This window comes from Seriola dumerili, unplaced genomic scaffold (genome assembly GCF_002260705.1).
Source record: "Seriola dumerili isolate Sdu_G_001 unplaced genomic scaffold, Sdu_1.0 BDQW01000017.1, whole genome shotgun sequence".
NCBI classification, from domain to species: domain Eukaryota; kingdom Metazoa; phylum Chordata; class Actinopteri; order Carangiformes; family Carangidae; genus Seriola; species Seriola dumerili.
The window spans coordinates 8,583,213-8,610,931 of record NW_019174272.1 but is presented as its reverse complement, the minus strand read 5'-3'; the positions used below and the strand labels follow the sequence as shown (position 1 = coordinate 8,610,931).

General features: G+C 41.4%; 1 protein-coding gene across 1 annotated transcript in view; it reads right to left on the bottom strand.

Annotated features, from left to right (window-relative positions):
• LOC111227408 (fibrosin-1-like protein) overlaps positions 1–27,719 on the bottom strand; it is a 280,643-nt gene that overhangs the window by 54,968 nt on the left and 197,956 nt on the right. Inside the window, exon 5 of the mRNA XM_022752861.1 lies at positions 24,304–24,333. Coding sequence (XP_022608582.1) covers positions 24,304–24,333 — 30 coding nt within the window. The remainder of the gene's footprint in view (positions 1–24,303; positions 24,334–27,719) is intronic.

The window sequence follows — 27,719 nt, the reverse complement described above, 5'->3', positions numbered from 1 at the left end:
CGCGCCACCGCACACAGAATAAAAATTTCCACACACTGATAAAAGAAGCGGTTTAGCATAACTTTAGAAATTCATGCAAAATGGATAAGATGGCTATTGCCAGAGAGAAATAAATAATGAAATGAGTGCTACATATTTGAACCACAGTCAGCTTTACTGCACCATTGAGAGCCTACATGTGAACCAAAGACTATGGCTATAGTTCAATAGTAGCATCTATTACTGCTCATAATGGCTTTTTTCCTGACAAACCAATGTGAATATTCATCACTCCAAAGTGCTCATGAGGGAAGACCAGTAAAATGATGCTTGATTCAAAATCCCTTATACATTACTGAGGTATACTTCAGTAATTTCTAATGATGCTGTACCTTCAGTTGCCTTGAACTGCGCTGCGATGAATGGCATTTCAGTTTTTATTCTTCACATTAGTCTATAGTGCCTCTGATAGCAAAAGTCTTATACATGCATATGTCCTGTGTCTACAGAATTTGCTCAATCTCAAACTGTTTCTGAATCTTTAAAATGTCCAGAAATAGTTGAGTATTAATGTCAGAGCTGGCACCACTACACCATGACTGACTCTCCATATAATAAAGCTGATGAAATAGGAGATGGTAAAATGGAATTTTAAAAACTGAAAACTGTAATGAAATCACTGTATATTTTCATTGGTATGAAAAGAAGGGAACAAAATTACATTGACTGTTATTCCCAAAAGGCTGCCCTGCACCTTTTCTTCTGCGCACCCATCAATCTACCTGTGACTTTGAACCACTAACTCCTACCAGTCCAGCCTGGACCTCCTTAATTTACACTTTGGCTGTAGGAGCTTAGACAACCTAAAGTGTCAGGAAAGGAACATGATGGCAACAAAACAGGTTGAACATATGGACCCCACTTTCAAATATTGTGCCACAGAGTGAATCAATGTGTTTTGTAGTATTGTCTGATAAAAGATTGCTAGGAAAGAAAATCACAAACCCCGATGAGACATCTCAAGCACCACACAGAAACTGAGGTAAACTAACTTTAGGACTTTAGATAATCTTCAGCCAACTACTAAAAGGCAAGCTGGGTATTAGCATCTGACACCAGGACTATTCTAAATTGTCACAGATGGGAGTTTAGCCTCACCGAACAGTCAGTAGTCCAGCCAGCTAAGTTTGCTGACCTTTTGCTTAAACATGTTTTTTTTTTTGGACTGGATTAAAAATAATGATCCATTCAATAAAGGTAGACACCACTTAATTGGCCATATACATTTGATATTCACATCTGCTACATGCAGTCTATTTATGATGTGTATTGGTTATTAACAGGCACCGTGTAAAGAAGAACCAGAGGAAAATGAATTTTGGGCTTGGTTAAAGTCTATTGGGCAAGTAGCTAGCTCTCTAGTGCTTTAACTTGCATATGCGACTTCATTGTAGCAAAGAGGTTTCAAATATTTTCATTACAAATGTATTTAAATGGTTACAACACAACACTTGCTGCTGTCTATAAACGACATCTTGTATACACGTTAAACAACACCCACCACGCTACGTCCTAAAAAAATTACAGAATAAAGACAACAGCTTTCTTTTTACTATATTTGCAAAATATTACCCAAAACACAAATTTTAAAGCAAAATACCAACATTGCCTTACCGGCTTTTCTATTATGATCGCCAAGTTATTGATTGCAAAACCCCATGGACAGTCAAGTGATCACCTTGATGATTGTGGATTGTTCATTTTGGTTCCTTTATGTTTGAATCCCATGTCCTCCATGTTGGTTAATTGCACAACCTGTTGGGGTAACTCACAACAGTCTTGACGACATTAAACACACAGCACCGCTGCTTCCTCTGCCTACCTATCTTATGTAACCTTTTCACACAACATTAAACAATCATTACACCTTGCAGCCACAAAGGCTGCCTACAGCCCGGGACCAACACAACTGGGAGTCAAACTGGGGCCATTGGAGGGAGGGACAACATTTATGATTTTCCACTCATAGACCAAAGCTTTGCCATCACTGCTGACCTGACTCTATCAGCAGATTTATCTACGTCTGCTGGATAAATGGAGATGGCAGTACTTAACCCCATATGGTGAGCCCATATACTCTTAGCAGTGAAGCCAACAGTCCTGGAATAACAAACATTACAAGTGCCATAAATCTGGCTACAAGGAATGAGGGACGGGAAGAGCTTGCCCAAAAGAAGTTACCTGAACCTTATAAAATGTCTGGCTGCACAGCTGCTCTGCTGCCTGTTGGCAGGCTGTTGATGTTTGAAGCTGGTAACATGATTTAGGTGCTAAATTAGTTATTCACTACACACGCAGTCACAAGCCATTAATCTAATTTGATCTCCCAACATGAGAATCGAGTATGCAAATACTGCTGCCATTGTAATGCTTGCACCATGTCGAGTGCTTCCCAAAACTAGACACTGCACGTGCCGTCATAATCTATGCAGGTCATCAGTATGTCACACATTAAAGCTACTATCTCAATTACCTAGCTCTCCACATAAAAAAACTGTTAGACTGAAGTGCAAAATACCTGTAATTATATATCGAATTTGATTTCTGCCTAGACTGCGGAATAATGCGTGCAAACATGTCAAGAACCAGATGTGTATGTAGCTTAGGTCCAAGTTTGTTGATGTGAGGGTAATCAGTAGTTTGCGTCGATGCAGGCCGTGAAATGTCGTGTGGCACTTTTTTCCCTTTTTGTGAAAACGTTTCATTTTCAGAATCTGCTGTGACAATGCCTGACAACAGCCATTGTTCAAACAGAGAGGTCTGTGTATTTACTGTAAACACTCAAAAGATTATGGGTGGAATATCCCCTTTAACTACCCTTGGTGCCCGTGTTGTATTCACCAGTTTTTTCAAAGGAAATGCAGTTGCTACCTGTGCCTGGGACATCTAAGCCCCCATTAAAAAATGTCCAATAAGGTCCAAATGGCTTTCTGTTCTTATCACAGAAAATCAGTGTTTTTCTTAAATGTCCCAAACCTTCATTTATCAAATTTTTTTGCTATAAAACAATTTCCAGTACAGTGTACATCACACCACATAGAGCATTGTCTTCTCGCTTCAGAAAGACGTTACCAATGGCCTGTCTATGGATAGCGCTGTTACTTTTTTGCACCGTAATACTGTATTTAATGATTAATTGTGGCGAGAAAAAATACTTTCTGATAAGCAATTTTTTTTGCATCAATTTATTCAAAAAGAAATCTGAAAAATATATCTGCAGCTACGAGTTTATACTAATGGATAGATCTTTTCAAAAATGTCGCTACAGATGATTTCTAAACCCTGTTTCAAACACAAACAACAGAGAACAATGTGGGACCATTTACAAGATCGAGCAAAGAAGACCACAAATGTCAATCATTCACACCTGCTCGCGCAGCACTAAATTGTAGAACCTGGGGTGCACAGAAGCAGCCCTCTCACTAACCACCTGCCACTATGAGAAAAATGCAATGAACGCACACTTCCATCCACTGGTGTTATGTGCATATTAGAAGGTGGTTCTAGTTAAACAGCTAGTTGATGGTGCTAATCCTGCGCTTTAAAACCATGCAGCAGAAAGGGGGTGCCACAAGATTGCACAATTAAAATGAGCAACAGTCAATAAAGTTGAAAAAGAATGTGGAAAACATTATGGTATTTTATGTTTGTTTCATGTATAATCTAAGGAGTGGTAACATGTCTCATTATCCACTACACATATATTTTTGTTCGCTGCTTATTTTTGGCGTCTTCGGTTGGAGGAAGCTTCAGTAACGTTTCGTCACATGCTTCATGTACGTCATGATTAGTGATTGCTGTTTTCCGCTGCACTTGTCACTTTTTTGCTTTGTATCGATGAACCTTTTCCAGCTCAACCAAGCTTAAATACTTTTTTGGAATTTCCAGCCGGTGGACAGAAACCCATCTATTGTTCTTGTCTCGCTCCTCAGTTTCAAATCAGCTTTACAGCCATGAGCCAAAAGAGTAAAGTACAAATGTCATATATAGACATTATCATCATGACCAGCAAAGATTAAACATATATCACATCAGAGTGTTTGTTTAAAACATATCATCATATTAAATTGTAAATCAGGGTGGCAGCAATATTAAGTCCTTCTGTTTGTTGTGTTAGCAAGCTACCAGCTCTTTACGCTCAGTACTAGATTGTCCAGTTTAGAGATACAGAATGTTTGCCTGGACAGTTACGTAAAATAAAAGAATCCCATAATTGTTGCTATAGTAAGTGATTAAAAAAGCATACAAAAGAAAGAATTATATTGGAATATTTGGTCAAAGATTAAACTCACTATATTCACTAAGCCTTGTAATTCTTGTATGCTTTTATTGACCAGCGATCATATTGATTTGGCTGCCACAAAGAGCATCGACATTCTGAAGATGAGTGCATATGCCTACCAGGTGAACTCATAAAAGAATGCATGGTCTCCAGAGGTTATCAAATAATAGTCAAAATTGCATTCAATGGTGATTAGTGTAATCTGTTGTCTGACTTATCTTTAGACTATCCAGGTTAGAGTTCTTCATCCACATGAACTACCAAGATGTAAATAAAAAAAACAAATACACCAAGACAATGTCTTTTACACCCCACCACTACAAAAGAACCAGAGACAATTGTTTCTGGCGGTGTGCCCAGCTCTGAAGCTGAGGCCAGGGTCTGAGCTGTGTCGGAATATGCTGTGACAGATGCTCGGAATCACGGGCCACGGCGAAGGTCCAGGAGAGCAATTAGCCACAAACGAAGCGGCTATGTCGTTAGCTGGTCTTTATTAGCCTCAGTGATGTAGTAGGCCATTAGTCTCCGGTGATCAGAGACTTCCCTGGTTGACCTCGGCCCATTACTGGTGTTTGTGATCATGTGTGTACAGTGTTTCAAGGTGGTCAGACGAGTGTTATCAATAAAAATCAGAAAATCAGCTAGGTACGATGATCTATTCTGATATTATGGTATGTGATACAGTTCACGTGAACAACATTTATTGTGAACAAGGAAAAAATATGGTAAATGTGTTGATCTTCTTAAATGCTAATGTTTTGTTATATATACTCAAAGATATAAAGATATAAGCTAGCCATAAAGCACATGTAATCCATAAATTAACTTAGATAAACTTAAATGAACATATATGAAAATGCACCCCCTGTATTTTCATGGCTCTACCTAACTCCAATCCTATGGGTCTTTATAACCAACATATACTGTTTATGTAGCAAACCATTTAGAACCTTTGCTCCATCTTTGAAAGCTAATATATATGCTATATAAATATAACGCAGTGATTACACACCCACACACACACACACACACACACACACACACACACACACACACACACACACAGGCACACAGGCACACACACAGACACACACACACACACAGGCACACACACAGACACACACACGCGCACCGCACACAGAATAAAAATTTCCACACACTGATAAAAGAAGCGGTTTAGCATAACATTTAGAAATTCATGCAAAATGGATAAGATGGCTATTGCAGCAGAATAAAATAATGAAATGAGTGCTACATATTTGAATCCACAGTCAAGCTTTACTGCACCATTGAGAGCCATACCATGTGAACCAAAGACTATGGCTATAGTTCAATAGTAGCATCTTATACTGGCTCATAATGGCTTTTTTCCTGACAAACCAATGTGAATATTCATCACTCCAAGTGCTCATGAGGGATGACCAGTAAAATGATGCTTGATTCAAAATCCCTTATAATTACTGAGGTATACTTCAGTAATTTCTAATGATGCTGTACCTTCAGTTGCCTTGAACTGCGCTGCATGAATGGCATTTCAGTTTTTATTCTTCACATTAGTCTATAGTGCCTCTGATAGCAAAAGTCTTATACATGCATATGTCTGTGTCTACAGAATTTGCTCAATCTCAAACTGTTTCTGAATCTTTAAAATGTCCAGAAATAGTTGAGTATTAATGTCAGAGCTGGCACCACTACACCATGACTGACTCTCCATATAATAAAGCTGATGAAATAGGAGATGGTAAAATGGAATTTAAAAATGAAAACTGTAATGAAATCACTGTATATTTTCATTGATGAAAAGAGGGGACAAAATTACATTGAGTGTTTTCCCAAAATGGCTGCCCTGCACTTTTCTCTTCTTGCGCACCCATACCATCTACCTGGTGACTTTGAACCCAACTCCTACAGTGCCAGCCTGGACCTCCTTAAACACTTTGGCTGTAGGAGCTTAGACAACCTAAAGTGTCAGGAAAGGAACATGATGGCAACAAAACAGGTTGACATATGGACCCCACTTCAAATATTGTGCCACAGAGTGAATCAATGTGTTTGTAGTATTGTCTGATAAAAGATTGCTAGGAAGAAAATCACAAACCCCGATGAGACATCTCAAGCACCACACAGAAACTGAGGTAACCTAACTTTAGGACTTTAGATAACTTCAGCCAACTACTAAAGGCAGTGGTGTATTAGCATCTGACACCAGGACATTGCTAAATTGTCACAGATGGGAGTTTAGCGTCACCGAACAGTCAGTAGTCCAGCCAGCTAAGTTTGCTGACCTTTTGCTTAAGACATGTTTTTTTTTTTGGACTGTAAAGCATGTGATCCATTCTAAAGTAGACACCACTTAATTGGCCATATACATTTGATATTCACATCTGCTACATGCAGTCTATTTATGATGTGTATTGGTTATTAACAGGCACCGTGTAAGAAGAAGAGGATGAATTTTGGGCTTGGTTAAAGTCTATTGGGCAGTAGCTAGCTCTCTAGTGCTTAACTTGCATATGCGACTTGCATTGTATGCAAAGAGGTTTCAAATATTTTCATTACAAATGTATTTAAATGGTACAACCAACACTTGCTGCATGCTTATAACACAGTTTGGTACAACAGCACCGCTACGTCCTAAAAAATTACAGAATAAAGACAACAGCTTTCTTTTTCTTATTTTGGCAAAATATTACCCAACACAATTTTAAACCAAAATACCAACATTGCGCTACCGGCTTTCATATGATCGCCAGTTTTGAGCAAACCCATGGACAGTCAGTGATACTGATTTGGTCTTTGGTTCCTTTATGTTGAATCCATGTCCTCCATGTTGTTACTGCACAACCTGTTGGGGTAAGTCACAACAGTCTCTGACGACATTAAAACACAGCACGCTGCTCTCCTCTCCTACCTATCTATGTAACCTTTTCACACAACATTAACATCATTACACCTTGCAGCCACAAAGGCTGCCTACACCGGGGACCAACACACTGGGAGTCAAACTGGGGCCATTGGAGGGAGGGGACAACATTTATGATTTCCATCAGACCAAGCTTTGCCATCACTGCTGACCTGACTCTATCAGCAGATTTTACTGTCTGCTGGGATAAATGGAGATGGCATTAACCCCTATGGTGAGCCCATATACTCTTAGCAGTGAAGCCAACAGTCCCTGGAATAACAAACATTTACAAGTGCCATAACTGGCTACAAGGAATGAGGGACGGGAAGAGCTTGCCCAAAGAAGTTACCTGACCTTATAAAATGTCTGGCTGCACAGCTGCTCTGCTGCCTGTTGGGCAGGCTGTTGATGTTTGAACGGTAACATGATTTAAGGCTAAATTAGTATTCATCACACCAGTCACAAGCCATTAATCTAATATCCCCAACATGAAATGATATGCAAATTGCTGCCCATTGTAATGCTGCACCATGCGTCAGTGCTTCAAAATGGCCACTGCCGCATCTGCATCACAAGTTCTGCACAATGAAAACATATATCTGCCTTACCTAGCCTCCACATAAAAATGTAGCTGAACTCAAAATACCTGTAATATATATGAATTTGATTTGGCAGAAGCGGATATGTGCAACATCAAGAGACAGACTGTGTATTGTAGTTGGCCAGTTGTTGATGGAGAACAGTAGTTGCGATCAGCCTGAATTTAGTTGGCTATTTTTTCCCTTTTGTGAAAACGTTTCATTTTCAGAATCTGCTGTGACAATGCTGACAACAGCCATTGTCAAACCCACAGAAGGTCTGTGTTTACTGTAACACTCAAAAGATTATGGGTGGAATATCCCCTTAACTACCCTTGTTGCCCGTGTTGTATTCACCAGGATTTTTCAAAGGAATGCAGTTGCTACTTTGGGCCTACTAAGCCCATTAAAATGTCCAATAAGGCTAAATGGCTTCTGTTACATCAGAAAATCAGTGTTTCTTAAAGTCCCCAAACCTTCATTTATCAAATTTTTTTGCTATAAAACAATTTCTCCAGTACAGTGTACATCACACACATAGAGCATTGGTCTTCTCGCTTCAGAAGACGTTACCAATGGCCTGTCTATGAGTAGCGCTGTACTTTTATTATGCACAGAATACTGTATGTTAATGATTAATTGCCACTCGGAGAAAAAATACTTCTGATAAGCAATTTTTGGCTCGGTTTATCAAAAGAAATCTGAAAACACTGGCAGCTGGACAGTGTGATTTTCAAAATGTGCTAAATGTTTCTAAACCTGTTCAACAAACAGAACAATGGGACCATTTCAGAGGAAACTCGACCACAAGATGTCAATCATTCACACCTGCTCTGCAGCACTAAATTGTAGAACCTGGGTGCACAGAGCAGCCTCTCACTAACCACTGCCACTATGAGAAAATGCAAATGAACGCACACTTCCATCCACTGGTGTTATGTGCATATTAGAAGGTGGTTCTAGTTAAACAGTTGATGGTGCTAATCCTGCGCTTTAAAACCATTGCAGAAGAAGAGGGTGCCACAAGATTGCACAATTAAATGAGCAACAGTCAATAAAGTGAAAAAGAATGTGGAAAACATTATGGTATTTATGTTTGTTTCATGTATTAATCTAAGGAGGGTAACAGTCTCATTATCACTACACATATATTTTTGTTCGCTGCTATTTTTGGCGTCTTCGGTGGAGGAAGCTTCAGTGAACGTTTCGGTCACATGCTTCATGTACGTCATGATTGATTGGCTGTTTCCGCTGCACTTTGTCACTTTTTGCTTGTATCGATGAACTTTTCCAGCTCAACCAAGCTTAAATACTTTTTTTGAATTTCCAGCGTGGACAGAAACCCATCTATTGTCTTTGTCTCGCTCAGTTCAAATCAGCTTTACAGCCATGAGCCAAAAGAGTAAAGTACAAAATGTCATATTATAGACATTATCATATGACCAGCAAAGATTAAACATATATCACATGAGTGTTGTGTTTATAAACATACAATAGATATTAAATGTAAATCAGGTGGGCAGCAATATTAAGTCCTTCTGTTTGTTGTGTTAGCAAGCTACCAGCTCTTTACGCTCAGTACTAGATTGTCCAGTTTAGAGATACAGAATGTTTGCCTGGACAGTTGCGTAAATAAAAGAATCCCATAATTGTTGTATAGTAAGTGATTAAAAAAGCATACAAAAGAAGAATATTTGGACATATTTGGTCAAAGATTAAACTCACTATATTCACTAAGCCTTGTAATTCTTGTATGCTTTTATTGACAGTCATATTGATTTGGCTGCACAAAGAGCATCGACATGCTGAAGATGAGTGCATATGCCTACAGGTGAACTCATAAAAGAATGCATGGTCTCCAGAGGTTATCAATAATGTCAAAATTGCATTCAATGGTGATTAGTGTAATTCTGTTGCTGACTTATCTTTAGACTATCCAGGTTAGAGCTCTTCATCCGCACATGAACTACCAAGATGTAAATCAAGCAAAAGAAACAATACACCAAGACAATGTCTTTTCACACCCCACCACAGTAAAAGGACACCAGAGGACAATTGTTTCTGGCGGTGTGCCCAGCTCTGAAGCTGAGGCCAGGGTCTGAGCTGTGTCGGGGAATATGTCTGGTGACAGATGCTCGGGAGACACGGGCCACGGCGAAGGTCCAGGGAGAGCAATTAGCACAAACGAAGCGGCTATGTCGTTAGCTGGTCTTTATTAGCCTCAGTGATGAGTTCAGAGGCCATTAGTCTCCTGTGATCAGAGACTTCCCTGGTTGACTCGGCCCATTACTGGTGTTTGTGATCATGTGTGTACAGTGTTTCAAGGTGGTCAGACGAGTGATTATCAATAAAATCAGAAATCAGCTAGGTACCGATGATCATTTCTGATATTATGGATGTGATACAGTTCAGTGAACAACACTTTATTGTGAACAGAGAACAAATCATGTAAGTGTTTGTATTCTTCTTTAATTGCTGCTCTTTAATGTTTTTGTTATATACAAGATATAGACATGGCATGTGTTAGCATAATCACTAGACTTATGAAATTATAAAATACTGTATTTTCATCACTCTCAAATGAATATACATATACTGTATATATTACATATACACATATACATATATATATGTATATAAATATACATATTTACTGTATACTAAGATTGCATGAAAATTGTCGCAGCACTAAATGTTTTCTATCAGCAGCTTCAATCTATCAACACTCGAAGTCCATCATCCAAAGTCAAGGGTGAATTTGCGTATCTAAACAGATAAATTGCTTTTCTGCACAAGGGCCAAAGACGGTGTTTTGTCTTTGAATTATCTGCTGAGTTAACTGGCTTACTGCTCAAGTTGTCGCTTTGACCTGTTGCAACTTTATAATAAAGCAGATACTTTGAAATAAAAAAAGGCAATGTAGTGGATGTAGTAGAGAGTCATTATGATAAACACTCTGCATTTAATTGTGAAAAATAAATGAGTAAATAAGTGTGCCACATGCAAATTGCTAAAATGACATTGTAAATGACTTCTAAAGTAACCAGCAGTCACTGCCGTCTGTTCATGTTTTGTTCCTACTTTGTGTTATTTACTTTTACAACTATTACATTGTCTACTCAAACGTGCCTAACCTGGTGGGAATAGTACAGAATGTCTTGCTCTGTACCTCATGTGATATCACTGTCTGGTGGTGGTGGTGTGGGGGGCTCCGCGACATCTTCCTGTGCACCTCTCTTCTCTGTCCTGTGTTGCATGCTGGGAACGAGCTGCCCTGTGTGCTGTTCCTCTTATTTGCCCGGGCCCTGAGAGACTTCCCCGCTAATGTTCCCCTCCTGTTTTACAGCAGTACTTCCTGAAACAACCCCCCCCCCCCCCCCCCCCACCGACTAGTCATCAGATGCTACATTAAGGGAGCACTCTGAAGTCTTCCTCCACCACTAAGGGCCCCTGATAAATAAAACTTATGGGGGAGAGAATTCAAAACATCTCTCCTATTACTAGCCTCGATTCATTTTTTACAGTCTCTCGGGCCCCACATCTGTCCTGCACTTCAAACGCATCTGAATGCTCTGAGATACTTTCCCTATTCTATCCTATGGGATCCACGTGAAGGTAGAGAGGGAGGGGGGCGGGGGTGTGAGGGGGTTGTGTGGAAAGGAAAGAAAAGGAATATGACAGAGCCAGGAGCTTTGAGCAGCAGAATGTGCCGAAAGCATCTCTCCCATCACCTTCCTTTCTGACTATTCTCCACGGAGGGGAAGAAAGAAAGCATTTCAAGGAGAGAGAGAGGAAGGAGGAGGGAGCAAGAGATTTGTGGTTGAAGCGTCATGGTCCGGCTCAGAGCTGCCACTCTCTGTCAAATTATAACACGTCCAACAACTCAGCTTTTTCTCTCTCGCAATTACAAATTAGTCCATTAGGCTGTCGGCTGCCTGTCCCTTCTCTTCTCGGTGCTGGAAGGGAATGTGTCTGTGTGTCTGTGTGCGTCTGTGTGTGTATGTGTGTGTGTGTGTGTGTGTGTAGGCCCTTAAGGGTGGGAAAGGGAGGCAGCAGATGGGAGGGGACCTTCCTTGGGTGGGAGATGGCAGTTTTCAAGTCACATAACGAGCCAAACAAGCAAACCAACAGTTGTAATTTGATGTGATGTCGACAGTAATTGTCTTTGATGCTGCGGGGTAGGCGCGAGGGTGGAATGGGGGCGCGGCGGGTTGGCCTTGAAGTGGTAGTTATGGAATATAAATTGGGGCTGCCTGTTTTCTGAAGGTAGGGGGGAAAAAATACAGGCACCCATTTTCGTGAGGCCATCACAACAGTGTTTTAGTCAACCAGCCTATAAGCTTAAATGGATTTTAAATTAGCAGTGAGAGCACTGAGAGCTAACAACATATCTCAGCTGAAAGGAGCCCACTCTGTGGAGAGAAACGCATACGTGTGACATGTATGGATTTTGATAGACTCAAGATGGCTTTCACTGATCCCTTTTATTGAGGCCATGAATTTTTCCCAGCTTTTGAATCAGGCCAATTCACATTTCAAGCAAATTCAATCTGAGCTCCAGATCAAAGTGGTGCACGAGACCAATTTATTGTAAGGTAACTGGGAGACACTTATTCAAAAGGTGACAATCTGATCTAACCAACATCACTGTAAATCACAGAAAAATATAATTATTGTGCCCTTTCCCTTAATGAATCATGACTTCTATCCAACACGTGCGTTTCTAAAGCTTCAAGTTGGCACCTCTGAAAGGGAATTCATTACTGAACAAACCCTTGTCTTGCCACATCTTCTCTTGCAGGCCTAAAATGACCTCTTTTATTACACTGTAGTCTGGTGCAGATTACTATTCATGCAACTTGGGCTTGGTGGGTGATTCACAGTAAATCCAACCGTTTCTCCCTTCTGGCCACTATTGCAGCCTGTTGCTAAATGCCAATGCCCAGATGACTATTTCAGCCTTGAACGGTACCCTGTGGATCTAGGTGGAAAGCACAACCAGTGTCTTGAATTAATAAGACCGGTCTCATTTTATCACTAGGAGAGTAAAGCTAATGAAATCATCCAGGAATTAAGCTGTTTAAGGGCTAAACTCTGGTTCTTGGTGGACGGTAATGAGCATGCTTTGCGGGAACCCCCCCCCCCTCCAACCTCATCAGTCTATGTTGAGCCACTAACATTGCTTTCATCCTGCCGGTCTTTAAAAAAAAAAAAAAGGACAGAAGCAAGTCTTTCAAAGGACAAATACGGTGTGGGGGGTTTGGGGGAGCAAGGGTGAACTTAACAAGCAGGGATCTTACAGATTTAAAGGTACAGCTAAAAATTTATGGAGGCATGTTTGGACGAGGGCCACGGTGAACAGCTTGGCCAGCTGAGCAACATCACAGCGGGACGCCTAATAAGCCCTACGCAATTTTTCACCCCATATTTTATCAATAAAAAAGCAGTTTAAACAGCCTCCCTCTAACCGCAGCCGCTGCACTGCCTGCCATCTGGAGCCCTCTTTCATTTTATAATCCAACTGTCATTAAAATGCTTCTTGGCAGTTTACAGCTCGTTCCCCCTGTGCAGATGTGGAAGCGATCTTCAGACGGGGCCCTCTGATCAAAGTGTTTGCTGCTGTCAGACAGAACACTTACCACCCTCAGGCTACCTTCCAGTCCTATCCGGACTTAATGCCTCCTGTTATTTATTTATTTCCACACTTCTGTATTTATCAGGTGCACCACTCCCAGCATAACTCAGGTCAGCTCCAGGAGCTGGCAGCCTTTGCCGTGAGGTTACAGAAGCAGGCTTGTGAGAGGGAGGTTGCAGGTTAGAAATGCCGTTTAGGTGCCATTAGGCAAAGCAAGTAACTTCGCTTAATTGACTGGTGGAGTTCACATGAGCTAACAGTAGATGGCTAAAAGGAGAGGATGACAAGAAAGCCAAGCCACTCGATCTGACCCTCCCGCACTGTAGTGGTATTATTTTTGGTGGCTGGATGCAACCGGGCTGAAAAGATTTTAACATCCAGAAACAATAACAGATTAAGATCAACTTTCAACTCTAAAGCAGTCATTTATTTTCAATGCTTGGTTAATTAGCACAAGAAAAAAGAAATTACTCAATCATACAAAGAAGTCACCTACATTGTATATTTATGCCAATTAGGAACTGGAGTATTATGTTTATAAATGTGCTCATTAGAGACATTTAGTCAAGACAATGCAACCAACATTTCTCTGTCTGCAGGATTTCACCAGTGGACTACAAACACAACACTGTAAGACTGTACATGAATAAAATAGGGAACAATCACTTGGCATGCCAAAGCTGATGACAACAAATATTAAAAAATATTCAATAACAATGAATAAATATGAGCTTTGTAACCTAATAACATGAGTGTTCCTGGCAGCAGACACAAAGGTGATGGCAGTGGGTCAACCCGCTGGCACTGTCTCTGTATCATATCACGCTGCCACATTCACTGTGTGCACACGCATGACTTGCAGGCTGCCCAGCGACCCGCGGCCTCCTCACTGATGGCGGTGGCGCGGCGCGCATGGCGTTAATGCTCCGACCGGGTGTTGATTGAGCTCCCCTAAAGCCAGTGACGCATGTTGCCTTTGTTTGGCAGCCATCCCGGTGTAAGAACTGGGGCCATATTCCGCCTGTCAGTGCCATGTGTTCGCTCTCCTCAGAGCACAGCGGCTGATGCCACTCAACCACCACCCCCCTACCTCCCACCCCCTGGCATCTCTGTGGGCACTCCAGGCCTAGCAGGTCTGCACTAATGAAGTCAAATTAATTTAATGGATGCCCATGCCGCCTGCGTCTGTAGTGCTTGGCAGGGGGACAGTTTTAATGCTTGTCTCTGTCTGTGCTTCCAAACCTCATACAAAGCCAAAAACTATACCTTTTCTGTGTGTCAAGCCGAACTGCAGGAGCATGTCAGCTTCGGTTGTGCCAATAATGCGCCCTGCATGACTCAGAATTGATCTTCAGTGCCCATAAAAACTAAAGTGGCAGGGAGAGTTCCACAGTTAACTTCGGAGAGAGGCCAGGTGTGTCCACTAATTAAAGCTCACAGAAAAGACGAAGGGAAAATAACTGGCAAATGAACATGAGTGACAGCCATCGTTAATACCTGCTTCCCGCTGCCCCCTGAGTCTAAAAATCCCCCCGTTAACTTTTATGGAGCACCCTTTGATACAATAATTATTTTTTTTTCCTGTAATCTTTCAAGCTCTGTACCTTTTCCCCTGGCTGGCGCAGATCAAAGCAGGCTGGTTTTGTGCATAAGGGACTGCAGAGGCTGGGGTTTCTGGCTTAATTGAAGGCAGCTGGCCCCTGTGTGTGTTTGGGCCTGATCTCAGTGTGCTCTCCAGGGTTCTCAGCTTTCCACATCACATACACATTTGCCCACGGAAAGTTCCCTCCAGAGCCCAAGTGACGCGAGGGCCTGCAAGGCTTGAGGTCTGGCAGTCGCCAGCCCATCCACAGGCATCCGAGTGTTTAGATTGACTTGGAGATGCTCAAGTGGTTAGCAAAAGAAGGATGGAGTATGTTTCTCTCAGTGGGTGGGAGACAGGCTTAGGCTCAGAGCTCACTTCCTGTATTGTCCATCATCACTATTATGAGCACTGCAGATGATCCATCCCATAAAGAAGCAAGCTTGTGAAACTGTGCTTCAGTAGGAAATTTTTAGTAAATGGAGACAAAATACAGAGCCTCACGAAATAACAATGGCCTATGACTTCATGATTAATGTGTGTTGATTTTCCTTATAAAATTTCTATAAAAAAATATGACCAGCGTACTATTTTGCTGACTGGCCTCTTTGTCTGAGGAGGGAATTGAGGCTCTCTAAACATTCTTGTTGCAGCCACAGTGGACCTGAGCTCATTTACTGATGTATTCCTGGCCAAAGAGGAAGCAACGCTTCTTTGGGGAAACATTATCCACAATGGCACTGATTCCTAATAACAACAGGGAATTCTATATTTATCCCTGATTGCATATGCCATTTGTTGTGGAGGAAAAGCAAGTCTTCTTGCATTAGGATGTCTTGTGCAGACAAGCCAAGGCTGGGACAGACCTGAGTCTTGGTGCGCCAGCTCTAAACGCATACAAAGTCTGTCTTGCATTTCCAGCCAGAAGAAATGTGTAAGTAATTACTGTCCAACCATGTTTATTGAATAAAAACCCACTTAGGCATTATGTTTATGCACAATCAGAAACACTCAAATCTTACATCTTACACGTACACAAAAAACATTTGTCTTTTTTTTCCTCTTTCCACAGAACATCTGCACCCAATACGGAGTCAATTTTACTTTTATTACTCATGTGGAAAAATGTATATAGTGCTTGGATTGTTATTCAAACACAGGCCACTTGAAAAGCAATGAATGCTGTGCCATGCTGATTTGCAGCACAGTGGACTCACACTGAGCACGGGGTTAGTCAGTTTAGCTGCCTGTTTAACTTTGTGTCACTGCATGTCAACTGCACTGGGATTATTCCCTAGGCTATTTGTTATGTTTTACTTGATGTGCATTACCTGCTGTAAGAGTACATCATTCAAAACATATTACACATGAAGTGACTTCAGGTTAATTACAATAAGCAGGTTTCATGTTTAATATTATGTTTCGTAATCTAATTATTTTGGAAGGTAGGTTAAGTTATGTATCCAATTAACATTACACAGTAAGTTTATGCAATCTTCATATGAGAAATATTGATAAATGTAGTTTTTAAGAAAGCAGATAAATATTACTGCAAATCTTTTGTTAACAGTAGTGCCATCAAAAAATATCAAGTCTGAAAATAATGAATTGAACTTGTGCAATCCTTTTCTGCAGTACGTTATTCTACAGTTACATGCAGTACCAGTGAGATGTAATGTGGCACCACAGCTGGTGTAATACTTCACAACCTGTCTGGTTTGATATGGCATGCCACACTCTCTATCACTGTATCATTGAACTGGCGAGATCTCTAGCAGAAAATTGGGCAATCGAGCATTTCACCTGGCCGTTGCTGAAAACTCTCCTATTACAGAACCAAGGCTCTCAGGTGGGAAAAACAGTGTTTGAGCAAAACCACCTCTAAAAATGGATCTGGTCGAGGTGGAGGAAAAACACATACCAAAACCTGGTGTTCATCGAGGCAACAATAACTCCCTCAATAACAATGATCACGACCTGTTAAACATGGCTGAGTGGTGACAGGATTTTCTCAAAGAGTTAGCAGAGCACTGGTGTTTCAGAGACAGAAGGGTAGGGTGTGCGTTATGATTTTAACAGAACAAAGGGGCGACTATTTGTTCTATTAACAGTCTCTGCCAACACCAACAGCTTCACTGAGAGGAGGCAGTAAATGAAAGAAGATTACAGTCTTAGATGCCATGCTATGTTTTCACACCTCCTCTGTGCTGAGTGGCTGACATGGCTTTGTTTGCCGCAACCCTTCTATTTTCATCTGCCATGCCAACATCAGTGCTAACCTTTAAGAAAGAATCTGGACCAGGCTCTTGGGTGCCACATCAATGACACCACGGCCATGTTGACTGTCCCTGCGTTGCTGTATGACATGCATTGCTAGTGACAAGCCGTCTTTGCTGATGTCAGTTGGCTGTGTCTGCTGGCTGGCCCTGCAGAAGCTCCAAGTCTTTCTCTGTCATCACGCCTCTTCTTCCCAACATGCACTGGGGCTTGGTTTCACCGCTGAGCATGCCCTTACACTCAATTCCCTCCAAGCTTGCACACAAACACACAAACACACACGCATGCATCACGTACTGCTAAGACTAAGGGCGTCCTTCTTCACTTCAGACACAAATCCAAATGTGCTCCCTGATCACCACATACTTGTTTGGTAAATGTACAACAGATGAATCGCTTGACAACCACAAAAAAAAAAAAAAAAAATGGGAAAAAAAATTTGCCTGCAGAGCACACATGATTTGGAGCTGACCAGAAATGAGAGCATGTTGCAAATAGCTCAGTATAAATTAAAGAGATAAATGTTTCCAGGTTCACTGTAATAGCTGGATGTGAGGAACATCATGAGACCACCTGATGGAAACATATGTTTATTTCTGGCTATTCCAGAAAGTTGGAAATCATCATCATTTTCTTCTAAAAGTTGATTATGGCAAGACTCTAATCTTAACCTTAACCCTTAAACTTACTGGAGACCTTATATCCATCAGCATTACCAAAATTAGGTGGGAATTGTTAATCTTGCAAGTTGTGTGACGTTTGTTCTTATTTTTCACCGCTTTTCTGTTTTGTTTTTCTTTCAGGCTTAGCCGGAAAGCGAAAAAACCGTAGTGAATAGAGGAAGTAACTGAGTAAGACAAAAAAGGAGGAGAGAAGGAGGGAGGGAGAGAGAAAGACAAAAGCAAGAGGAGAAAAATGACATCTACATATTAAGGCCTGTGTTGCCAGTGTCAGTTCTAATTTCACAGTGCCTGTGGGGAGCTGAATGCAACCAGTCAGCTCTGGTCTCATCTCGTTCCTCCTCCATTTTGAATCAGGGCCGGTGAATCCCAAGCTGGGGGGAAAGGAATATTACTGGCAAATTGGTTTTAGATTAAAGGAGGTGGCGAGGCATTCTGCTTTCTCAGCTCTTTCCCAGGTGCACTTAATCTAATTTCATTAAAGAGATGAGGACGGATGATCACTTGTGTCGAAACATTAAGCTGGTCCATTTTTCCCGTCCATAAAAAAATGTTAAGGTTGTCAGCGGCCTGGTGGGTGGCCTGTTTGTTATTGAATATGATGACTCTCAGAGACCAATCTGGATCTAGCAAAGCAGCAAGGGTTGGGGAGGGGTATGTAGGAGGAGGGGACGTACCTACATGAATATATATGATTATTGCTTTTCTTATTTTCCAAGATGGCGTCAGAGGAGAGGAAGTAAATTCTGACTGGTAATGACAGACAGAGAGCAGGTAGTAAATAAAGAAAGTGTAAACAAGTGGATGAGACTCGAAGAAAAACAAAGAGGTGAGGGTAGTGGTGGTGTTAACAGATAGATTTAAATCCCCACAGTGTGCTTGTTTTCTTGTTGCGGGTGCACCACTAGCTTCACAGGGCATACCCCCCCCCCCCCCCCCCCCCCCCCCCACCCCCCCCCAACACATCAGCTGGGAGGATACCACTAGCTGACGAGCCATTACTGATAAGCCGGTAGAGACGCTCCGACGCAGTGATATGGCATTCATTCTGCACACAGCAGGAAGATAAGGGGGTAGAGGAGGAATTAATGTGTCAATCAGAGCCTGTGCGCTGCCCTGGTAGATGAGTACACCGGAGCCATAAAAGAGCTCATGGACAGGATGTGGTAATGGTCCTTGGAGACTCCCCCGGAGACAGATACACTTTCTGCTGAGTGACTGCTTGGCAAATAGGACCAAATAGAATTAGCCGACCTGGGTGTCCTCCGCTGTGGCTATGGTGATGCAGCGGTGGCCGTGGTAACGCACCTGACACGAGGCCGCTGCGTTAAGGGCTCCAGAGAACATAAACGGCTCAGGCTAACGTTTTGCAGACAGACAGACAGTGACTGTATTATTTGCACAGGAGAAAGAATACAGAGGAAATTGGAGGAGCCAGCGAGGATGGCAAAGTGGGGCCTAATGGAGATAGGATGACACTTCAGGAGAGTGCATGAACAAACTGAAAAGGGATAAATCCCACTCTATGTATTTCACTGCCTCTCCAATGAAAGAAAATGACCGTCTTGACTTGGAGTATCTCAGACATGTCATAGGTTGACAGGATTGGCTGGTTGATAGATTGCACGAGGAACAGGGAGGGGTGGGAACTGATTCTCGACATTTATAGTAGTTGAAAAGACACTGAATAATACCTAGTGCTATGAAACTGAATGTACAAACAAAGCAAGTTCAAACAGTTTAATGTCAAGTGAAAGTTAAACCATTAAACTGACATTGGTCACAAGCCAAATAAAAATATCCAAGCGTATGTGAAATAACACATCTCATTCATATATAGTTCAAACACTGTCCGTGTGACGCCTTATCACAGATGTTACCACTACACAAGCAGAACCATTCATGTTTGTGAAGCACAGCTAACGTGTACTGGGGCTTTTAAGTACATTTTAATCAACTGACAGTAACACAGACACATGAAGTGGCTCAAAGTATTTCAATCACCACTAAAGAATAAATGGTGTTCCTAGTTCCATAGCATGGCCTCAAAGAGACTTGAATACACATAGTCTTTGTATTGCCAGGCGATTTATCCAACATGTGATTAGTCCCTTCTTGACCATCTAATTTAGCATGGCTAACAAATACACCAAGTGTAGCTTTAATAACAGAAAAGACAAAGAAAACATTCTTTTCCAGAAGGAATCCTTAATTATTCCTCCAGGGTGCAGATATAAGCAAGGCAAGGTCGAGGGTCTGATTTTTTATTTATTTTTTTTAATTCTTCATGTAATCTTGGACACCAGACGACAGGCCTCCCAAGAAGAAATGCCAGTGATGAGAACACAGTACCCAGATTCTGATTGCTTGTTTCTTCAAGGCTGCGCCAATCTACATAAAAATACCCCCTCATAGCAGCCTCACGCTGAACTGGGGGTGACCCGGCAGTCTCCGAAGAATTCAAGTCTGACATGTTCTGGAAACACATTACCGCATGCTATCTCAAGCATTGCTTTGATGCAAGCTAGCTTCACAAGGTACACCAATCCAAACTGACTTTGCTCTAGCAGCATCTCGTCAGTTTTATTCAAATACAGTGTAACTGATTGCACCCCGGGGGCACACCTGGAAGCAATATTCTAATTAAGTTAATCTGTGAAATCCTGACAATGTGGGTGTTCAGGTGGCTGGTAATCTGATGTGAAAGGAGCCTTTGTTTTCATTGGAAAGATACGGGAGGAGCTGGCACCTGTTTCAGCAAAACGTTGCAGAAAATTATCGCTGTCGAGTTATCCTGAGTGCAGCCAATTACAAATGACAGTGTTTGTCTTCCTCCTCATGGAACCCAATTTTTACACCATCTCTTTTTTTCTACTTATGGTGATGGCCTGTCAGAGTATTTTTCCCCAGTGTTCTTCTTTTCTAGGCAATTTGATATGGATGATTCGCAACTCTCATCACCTTGATTATGATAATGTGTGTTTCTGAGGAAATGAAAAGGTCAGCGCTGCTCTAGCCTTTATCCAGATGTTCTTTTCTTCTTGCACTCTTGGCAAATACACCAGTATGTGTAACAGTGTATTTTCAAAGATTCCACAACAGTGAAACTTGTTTTGGAATTAGGCTGTCGCACAGTCCCGTTTCCTGTTGGCCACAAATGAAAGCTTTTCTTTGTTCAGTATCTCTGCTCCGGGGAATGGAGCACTACCATCATTATAACAATGGAAAATATTAATACTTACCTTTGGGCATCTATTCTTACTTCACTAATATGCTGTCAAATGGGCTGTTTGTTGATGGGTTGCTATGTGAAGTGTGGCACAGTTTCTGGCTCTATGTAATGATGTTGTTTTGAAAGGAATGTCATACATATTTGCCTCTTTGGTTCCTTTCATATAATATTTCATCATGTAGCTTTAAAGGAGTTGAAGTCTGCTCTGATTTTACACTCAATGTCCATGCATGCATTGAGGTCCTTGTGTTCCAGTGTTACTGCTACATATTGCCACACTGCCACATACTGATTCAAGGATAGCAGCATGTTAGCAGGAATATTTGGGGATATATTTCTTCTCTCCGTTAATAGTATTACACATATTACGAAAACAGATCCTGCTGATGGCTTGTCTGAGACATCTGTATTCATTCATTCATTATCATTACTTCTTAAGCGACCTTTTAGCCCCAGGCCCCACCATCCACAAAAAACAACAAGTTCAAGACCAAGCTTCAGAACCTTAGAACTGAGAATGGAAACTAAGAACTGAGAGCAAAGCTTGAGGAGACATGAAAAAGCAGGTAAAGGATCTAAGAGTGAAAATCAGTAGTTTTACACACTGAAGCCAAGGACACAGATTACATTACTGCAGCCTTGGTTACAGCATTCTTGTTAGTAACTACGTTTTTCATTTGCAGTATTATTTTGTTGCCTATGGTTTGGGATTCACATTAACGGTTTAGATATCATGTCTACAGAATAATAAATAGTTCACTTACAGTCCACTGAGTAGGTTTTATCACAGTGTCAGTGCATATTAATGTGTAATAAAAGTGACATTAGTAACATGACCTTAGTATGTTTCATACATTGCATTCTGCATTAACTCAGAACACAGATTGTGTTTCACTAGCTGAAACTCACACACACACATGAGAAGAGACAGGGCTGAACAGACATTTGGCTCTTGACAGTGGACTGTGTAACAATTGGTACAAAATTCAACAAACAGCTGAAAACTTGGCAGCAGTGTCTAATAGTCCACCATGTCTTGAACTGTATCCCAGTCCACCTAAACTGCCTAATATAACTGCTGCCAAACGCCAAATATGGAGCTGTTTTACTGAACAGACAGAGGCTGACAGCTTACCAACAACATAGCAACGCCGCTGAATTTCTACAAAACCACCAAAGCATTGCTTGTTTTGTTTCTCATGTTTCTTTTACTAGTGCTGTTTAGTATTGTAGTATCAAGCTTTTAGATATTAAATGTCAAAATGTGTGACACTATATAGAACTGTTACAAGTCTCAAGCAACTGATAAACCAGGAGGGAAAACAAAGCCCTGAAAAGGAAACACTCGAAGAGCTTCCCTACTTCCCTCTCTACCCCCCACAGTGATACCAGGGAGCCGTATGGAGACTGACAGGCCTGCTACGTCTCTCTGTCGTGTCAACTAGCTAGCGCCCTCGGTTTCTTCTCGCTTCAATGAAGAGATAAAAGCCTATTGACTTGCCAGGCTACAGTTAATGCAAATTGGGCCTGCTATCAATGTATTATTTATAGGGAGAGCTGCAGACATTTCCACAGAACTGGGAGCTAAGCTTACAGGAGATTAGGCATGCTATCTCATTCATTTACCAGGGAGTAATTGCTAAACTGTGGAGGAATTAGGATGCGTGAGGTTCCCCAAAGGCGTTTCATCTTGTAACCAGGTGGCTGCCATCAGCCAACCACCTCCAAGTCTGTGATAAACAAACACGCAGACGTGAAACTACATCTGTCAAACTGTCAAACTGTTAACACTTGATGACATCACTCTGAAACCAGTGTTATGCTTTTTGAAGCGCGCCAAGTTGCTGGTGCAACCTACAGTTGTCCACTGACAACACACTTACATTTAGTCACTGCCAGTAAAACTAATAAATACTTTCAAAGAAAACCTCAGGTTAGAACCAAAACCCCTTGGGGTGATCATCCTAGGTATATCTGATGACCTAAATAAATTAAGCAATATGCAACAGTGTTTCCTATCTCACAACCTCATTATTGCAAAGAAAGTTGCTTCTTTTGCACTGGAAAAAAAAGAGGTCCCTAATATTAAGATGTAGTTTAGTGACCTCACAAATGCACTTCATTTAGAAAGAATAAGGTACACCCTTTTGGACAAGCTTCAGTATTTCAATGAGCTAACAATGAGCTGGGTGGGATAGGTGGGGGGGTGGGATGTGGGTTATTTGTCTCGGTTTGTTTTTCCTTCTCTTGTTGTCATGATATGTTTTGTGTTTTCTCTTTTATACATATGTTCAAGAAAATGAAGCATGATGTCATCTGATTGTGTACATATCTGTCTACTCATGTAGATGTCTGTATACCCTTGTGTTTAATTTATATCATCACGCTTGAATAAAAATGATCTTGAGAAAAGAAAAGCTCAGGTGATGCCTGGTTACTTCAGCTAGGCAAAAATGGAAAATGCACAAGTGAGCAGCTGTGATTTCTGGGTGCCATCTTTGATTAGCTTATGGTTGTTAAACCGGGTTTGGAAACACAGTCTAATTCACTTTGTTAAACAAATCGCTCTCTTTTTGAGAAAAGCAGGAATGTATTTCTGTGACGGAAACATCATCAGCGTCGCAAAACTCTCAAATCTTAAACTGTAATGAATACACAAGATGCACAAACTGGAGCTATGATATTGCTATCTATTATATGAGAGAAACAAGCAGACAGAGGTGACTTGTGCCATGCGATAAGATTAAATACACACAACTAAAGCTTGTGCTATGATCAAGGTGAGAAGGTATGTTTGAGACATATTCAGGCGTAACGTGCTCCAACAATAATAGATGCCATAATGTCAAAACAGAAAACTAGCACCATAAAACAGCTTCTCCCTGTACCACATTTTCCTTGTCACTTTCTTTCCGTGTAAGATGCAAATGATCAACGGTGGTGGGACCGGCAGAGGGTCTTTTACCCCTCGTCTTTTTTTCTGCTAACAACACACTATGACTGACTCCCTCCTTTAGTCGAGAGCTCAAATTTGTTATTCACAACTCTCAGCCACTTCATGTGGTGGGTGAATAAACAGAAAAACAGTCTTACCTTGTCGTCAATGTCACTCTCGCTGTCACACTGTAACAGAAAAGAGACAGACACAGGAAATATTAGGAATTATTCATTTGGCTCCCTCCAGTAGCTCATAATCAGTGCAGATGTTATTTTTGTGTGCAACCTCTCATTCACTGACAGCTTTCAGTGCAAATGGCGGAGGATGAAGAGGGAAAGTAGAGAGTGGTAGTCTAAGAGAGTTTTTCAAGTTTCAAAAGCAGCACAGCCGCACAGAATGCCATTCTGGTCTTTCTGTCGTAAATTCAATGCTGTAAATTTACAAAAGATGAAAAACCGAATAATACTATACACTGGGTTCTATTATGAAGAGCCTGTTCAATGACTCTGTATTCAGCTGCGGCTTGTCATTTAGCCTTTTAAGTGTGCTTTAAAATTGGATGATAGTATCTCAAGGACACAGAGAGCTTAGGCTCTTTGAATACTCGAACACAGTGCCTATTAAATGTGGTATTTCAAATTCGCCTTGTGACAAACCAGTATTTAATTTGTATGTCAGACTTCTACGGGGATAAAGGAACTAAATAACAAGAGAGGTTGTATTCTGAAATATGCCTTGTCTGGCACGGTCAAAGGCTAAATCACCTTCTATTCAGTTCAGAAGTGAAACGGTTTTTCTTTAACACTTCAAATTTCACAAGTCATTTCACCATTAAAATACACAGTGATCAGGCTCAAATATTTTGAGAGGAGGCGCAACTTTAAAAAACAAGAAAAACACAAAAAAAAAGTCAGACCTTGTAACTGACAAACAGATGATGAGAATACTGCAGATACCGAGGGCCAGAGCCTTTCATTCCTCACACATTCAGACAGAAATTTCTTTTTAGCAAATAATAAAAAATATGATTAGACTCAAACACATACTGGGATGTATATTCACCTGTAGTCTGAAAGAATGTGTGAAGTTAGTGTGAAGTCAATAACCCTGTTTGATTTTTTTTATCTTTTACTTGACACGTCCCATCTTGCCCCCCCCCCCCCCGAGACAGTGGATAGTGAAGTTGTGGAAACAGGAGTGGTCGAGTTCCAGGCCAGTCCCACTGGACCTCCCAGCAGGATGCATGAGGAGCAGAGCAATTCAAGCGAAGAGCCACATAGAGAGGGAGAGGGCCCCCAGTGAAAAACTGCCTTCAATCTGTCAATTAAGTCCCTGTGGCAACATATTTAAGTGGACCCTCTTTATTTTGTTTGACTCTCTTTCAGAGCTGGGCACAATGAGGAGGGAGCTGGGTCAATGGAGCCACAGTGGCCCTTTGTTGCAAGTGCGGTGGGTCCAAATGTATAATTAAGTAACGAGAGTAATCAGTACAAGGGCTCAGTGGCCAAGATCTCTCAGGAGAGAGACGGGGGGGGGGTCAGTGCCCCGTGATTCAGCCTACTCTGCAAAGAGAGAGATACAGCAGGACTCCTTGCTGGAAAAAAAAACTTTAAGTGAAAAGCGTTGTGACATGACCCCTTAGGAGGGTTTATTGTTGTGTTTGCATCTCTATCTGCAGAATAATGACTCCAAGAAATGTCTGAGCCCCCACTGTTCATGCTGAAGCATTCTCACAAAAGACAAAGAACAAGAACATACACCTGTCGCAAGACAAATACAGTAAAATTATATGTTCAATATGAGGCTTTCTACCGGCTGAAGAGATTGCTGTTTATGATTCAGGAGGCTGTCAGTGAGCATCAAGAAAAGTAGTGTGAAAGCAAAGGAAGGGTCCATCATAACAGTGCAGAAAAATATCTCTGTGAGAAAATGGTATTGCTGTTATTGTATTGTGCTTGTGTGAATATGTGTTGAATGTGTGGTTGTGTAAGAAAACATTAGAAATGCCATAGAAAAATATGTTAATGTGTTTTCTTTGTTCCCCATTTATTAAAAAATCTTGAATACATGCTAAAAAATTAAGGAAATGGTTCATAATAGGTAATGACCAATAATAACAAAATGAGAAAGTAAAACTATCCAGTATTGAGCTGTACACACACCCACATGTACTTGGATTGGAAAATTAGAAATATTCTACACAACATCTTTTCTCCTGGGGAATGTTTGCAAACCCTAATTTCATGGCTTTCGCTTGTCAAAAGACCTTCATTACAGAGTGCAGGGCATTAAGAAGAGAAAGTGGCTTAGGCTTCTTGTCAATCACGTCCCCATTCAGACTGCAGATTCTGGACAAATTAATTGTAAGCCATTTCTATACTGCTTGTTAGGGCACGTCACAACCTGTAATCACCATCCATTTGTTCCCTTACCACTCTTACCAGCATTTTATCTGAAAAAATCACATTCAAAATAACGTTTCTGGACGCATCTAAAAAAAAAAAAGAAAAGAAAAGAAACGAAGATTGATCTAATCTCCAACTTCGCCCTACCCCGAGGAAGCTGGTGTAAATGTATTCTTAGCATGCAGCTGAACGGATGACTTCCATCTCACAGCAGTTGTGAGCTCCTCTCTATTACTGGGGACGAGTTTAAACCCTAGGTGATGGAGATGAACAACTGGCTCAGTCTATTCCCTGGGTGCACGCTTGGCCTTGTTGTTGTAGCAGTAGCCATGACACAAGAGATGAGGCCTCACAAGGCTGGAGCTGGCGAGGAGGAAAAATAATATCAAAAGAGCACAGCATGGTGCTTATCCTTTTACAAGAAGCATGCACTGCAGCAGAGCATAAAGAGGAATACTAGCTACGGCTCAGACAGACACAGAGAGAGACACGGCACAGCAGGGGAGAGAGAGGCAGGTGGGAAAGGGGGAACAAAACACCAGTAAGACCAGGCAGGGGGGATGCTATAGAGATGAAGGGATGGACAGATGGAAGTAGTGTTAGAGCAGGTTTGTCAGTACTGTATGTGATTGCCCTGCTGGGCTATTACACTTGGTTGAGTCAAAGAAAGGAATTCAGTGAACGTATGAAAGTACAAGATTGGCTCATGTTTGTGAGCGCGTGGGTGTGAGAAGAGGACCACGTCATTTAGCACCCTATGCTTTTACACCTGGGAAAAGATTTTCAGCAAGCCTATACAAGAAAACCAAATGGTGAAAATGCAAAACCACAACCCCAAACAGAAACCTCCCTAAACAGCATGTCTGGTGGTCAGAGGGGACATTGTTAAAATCGGAGAGATATGCTGCTCACTAAGCTGCCTGACAGCAGCCAAGCCCCTTGTGGTTTGTGTCTCTCATAGATGTTCACAAACCAAAAAAAAAAAAAAAAAAAAAAAAAAGAAAAAAAGAAAAAAAAAAGAAAACTGCCTGGCTCTTCAGAGGCAGGGAGCAAGCAGCAACATCTGCACCTGGCAACCGCCAGCTACGAAGGGTAACAGGGGACCAGCTTCAGCGAATGGCTCCACAACCCTCCCTCCCAGCTCCCCACCTTCTCTCCAGCCCCTC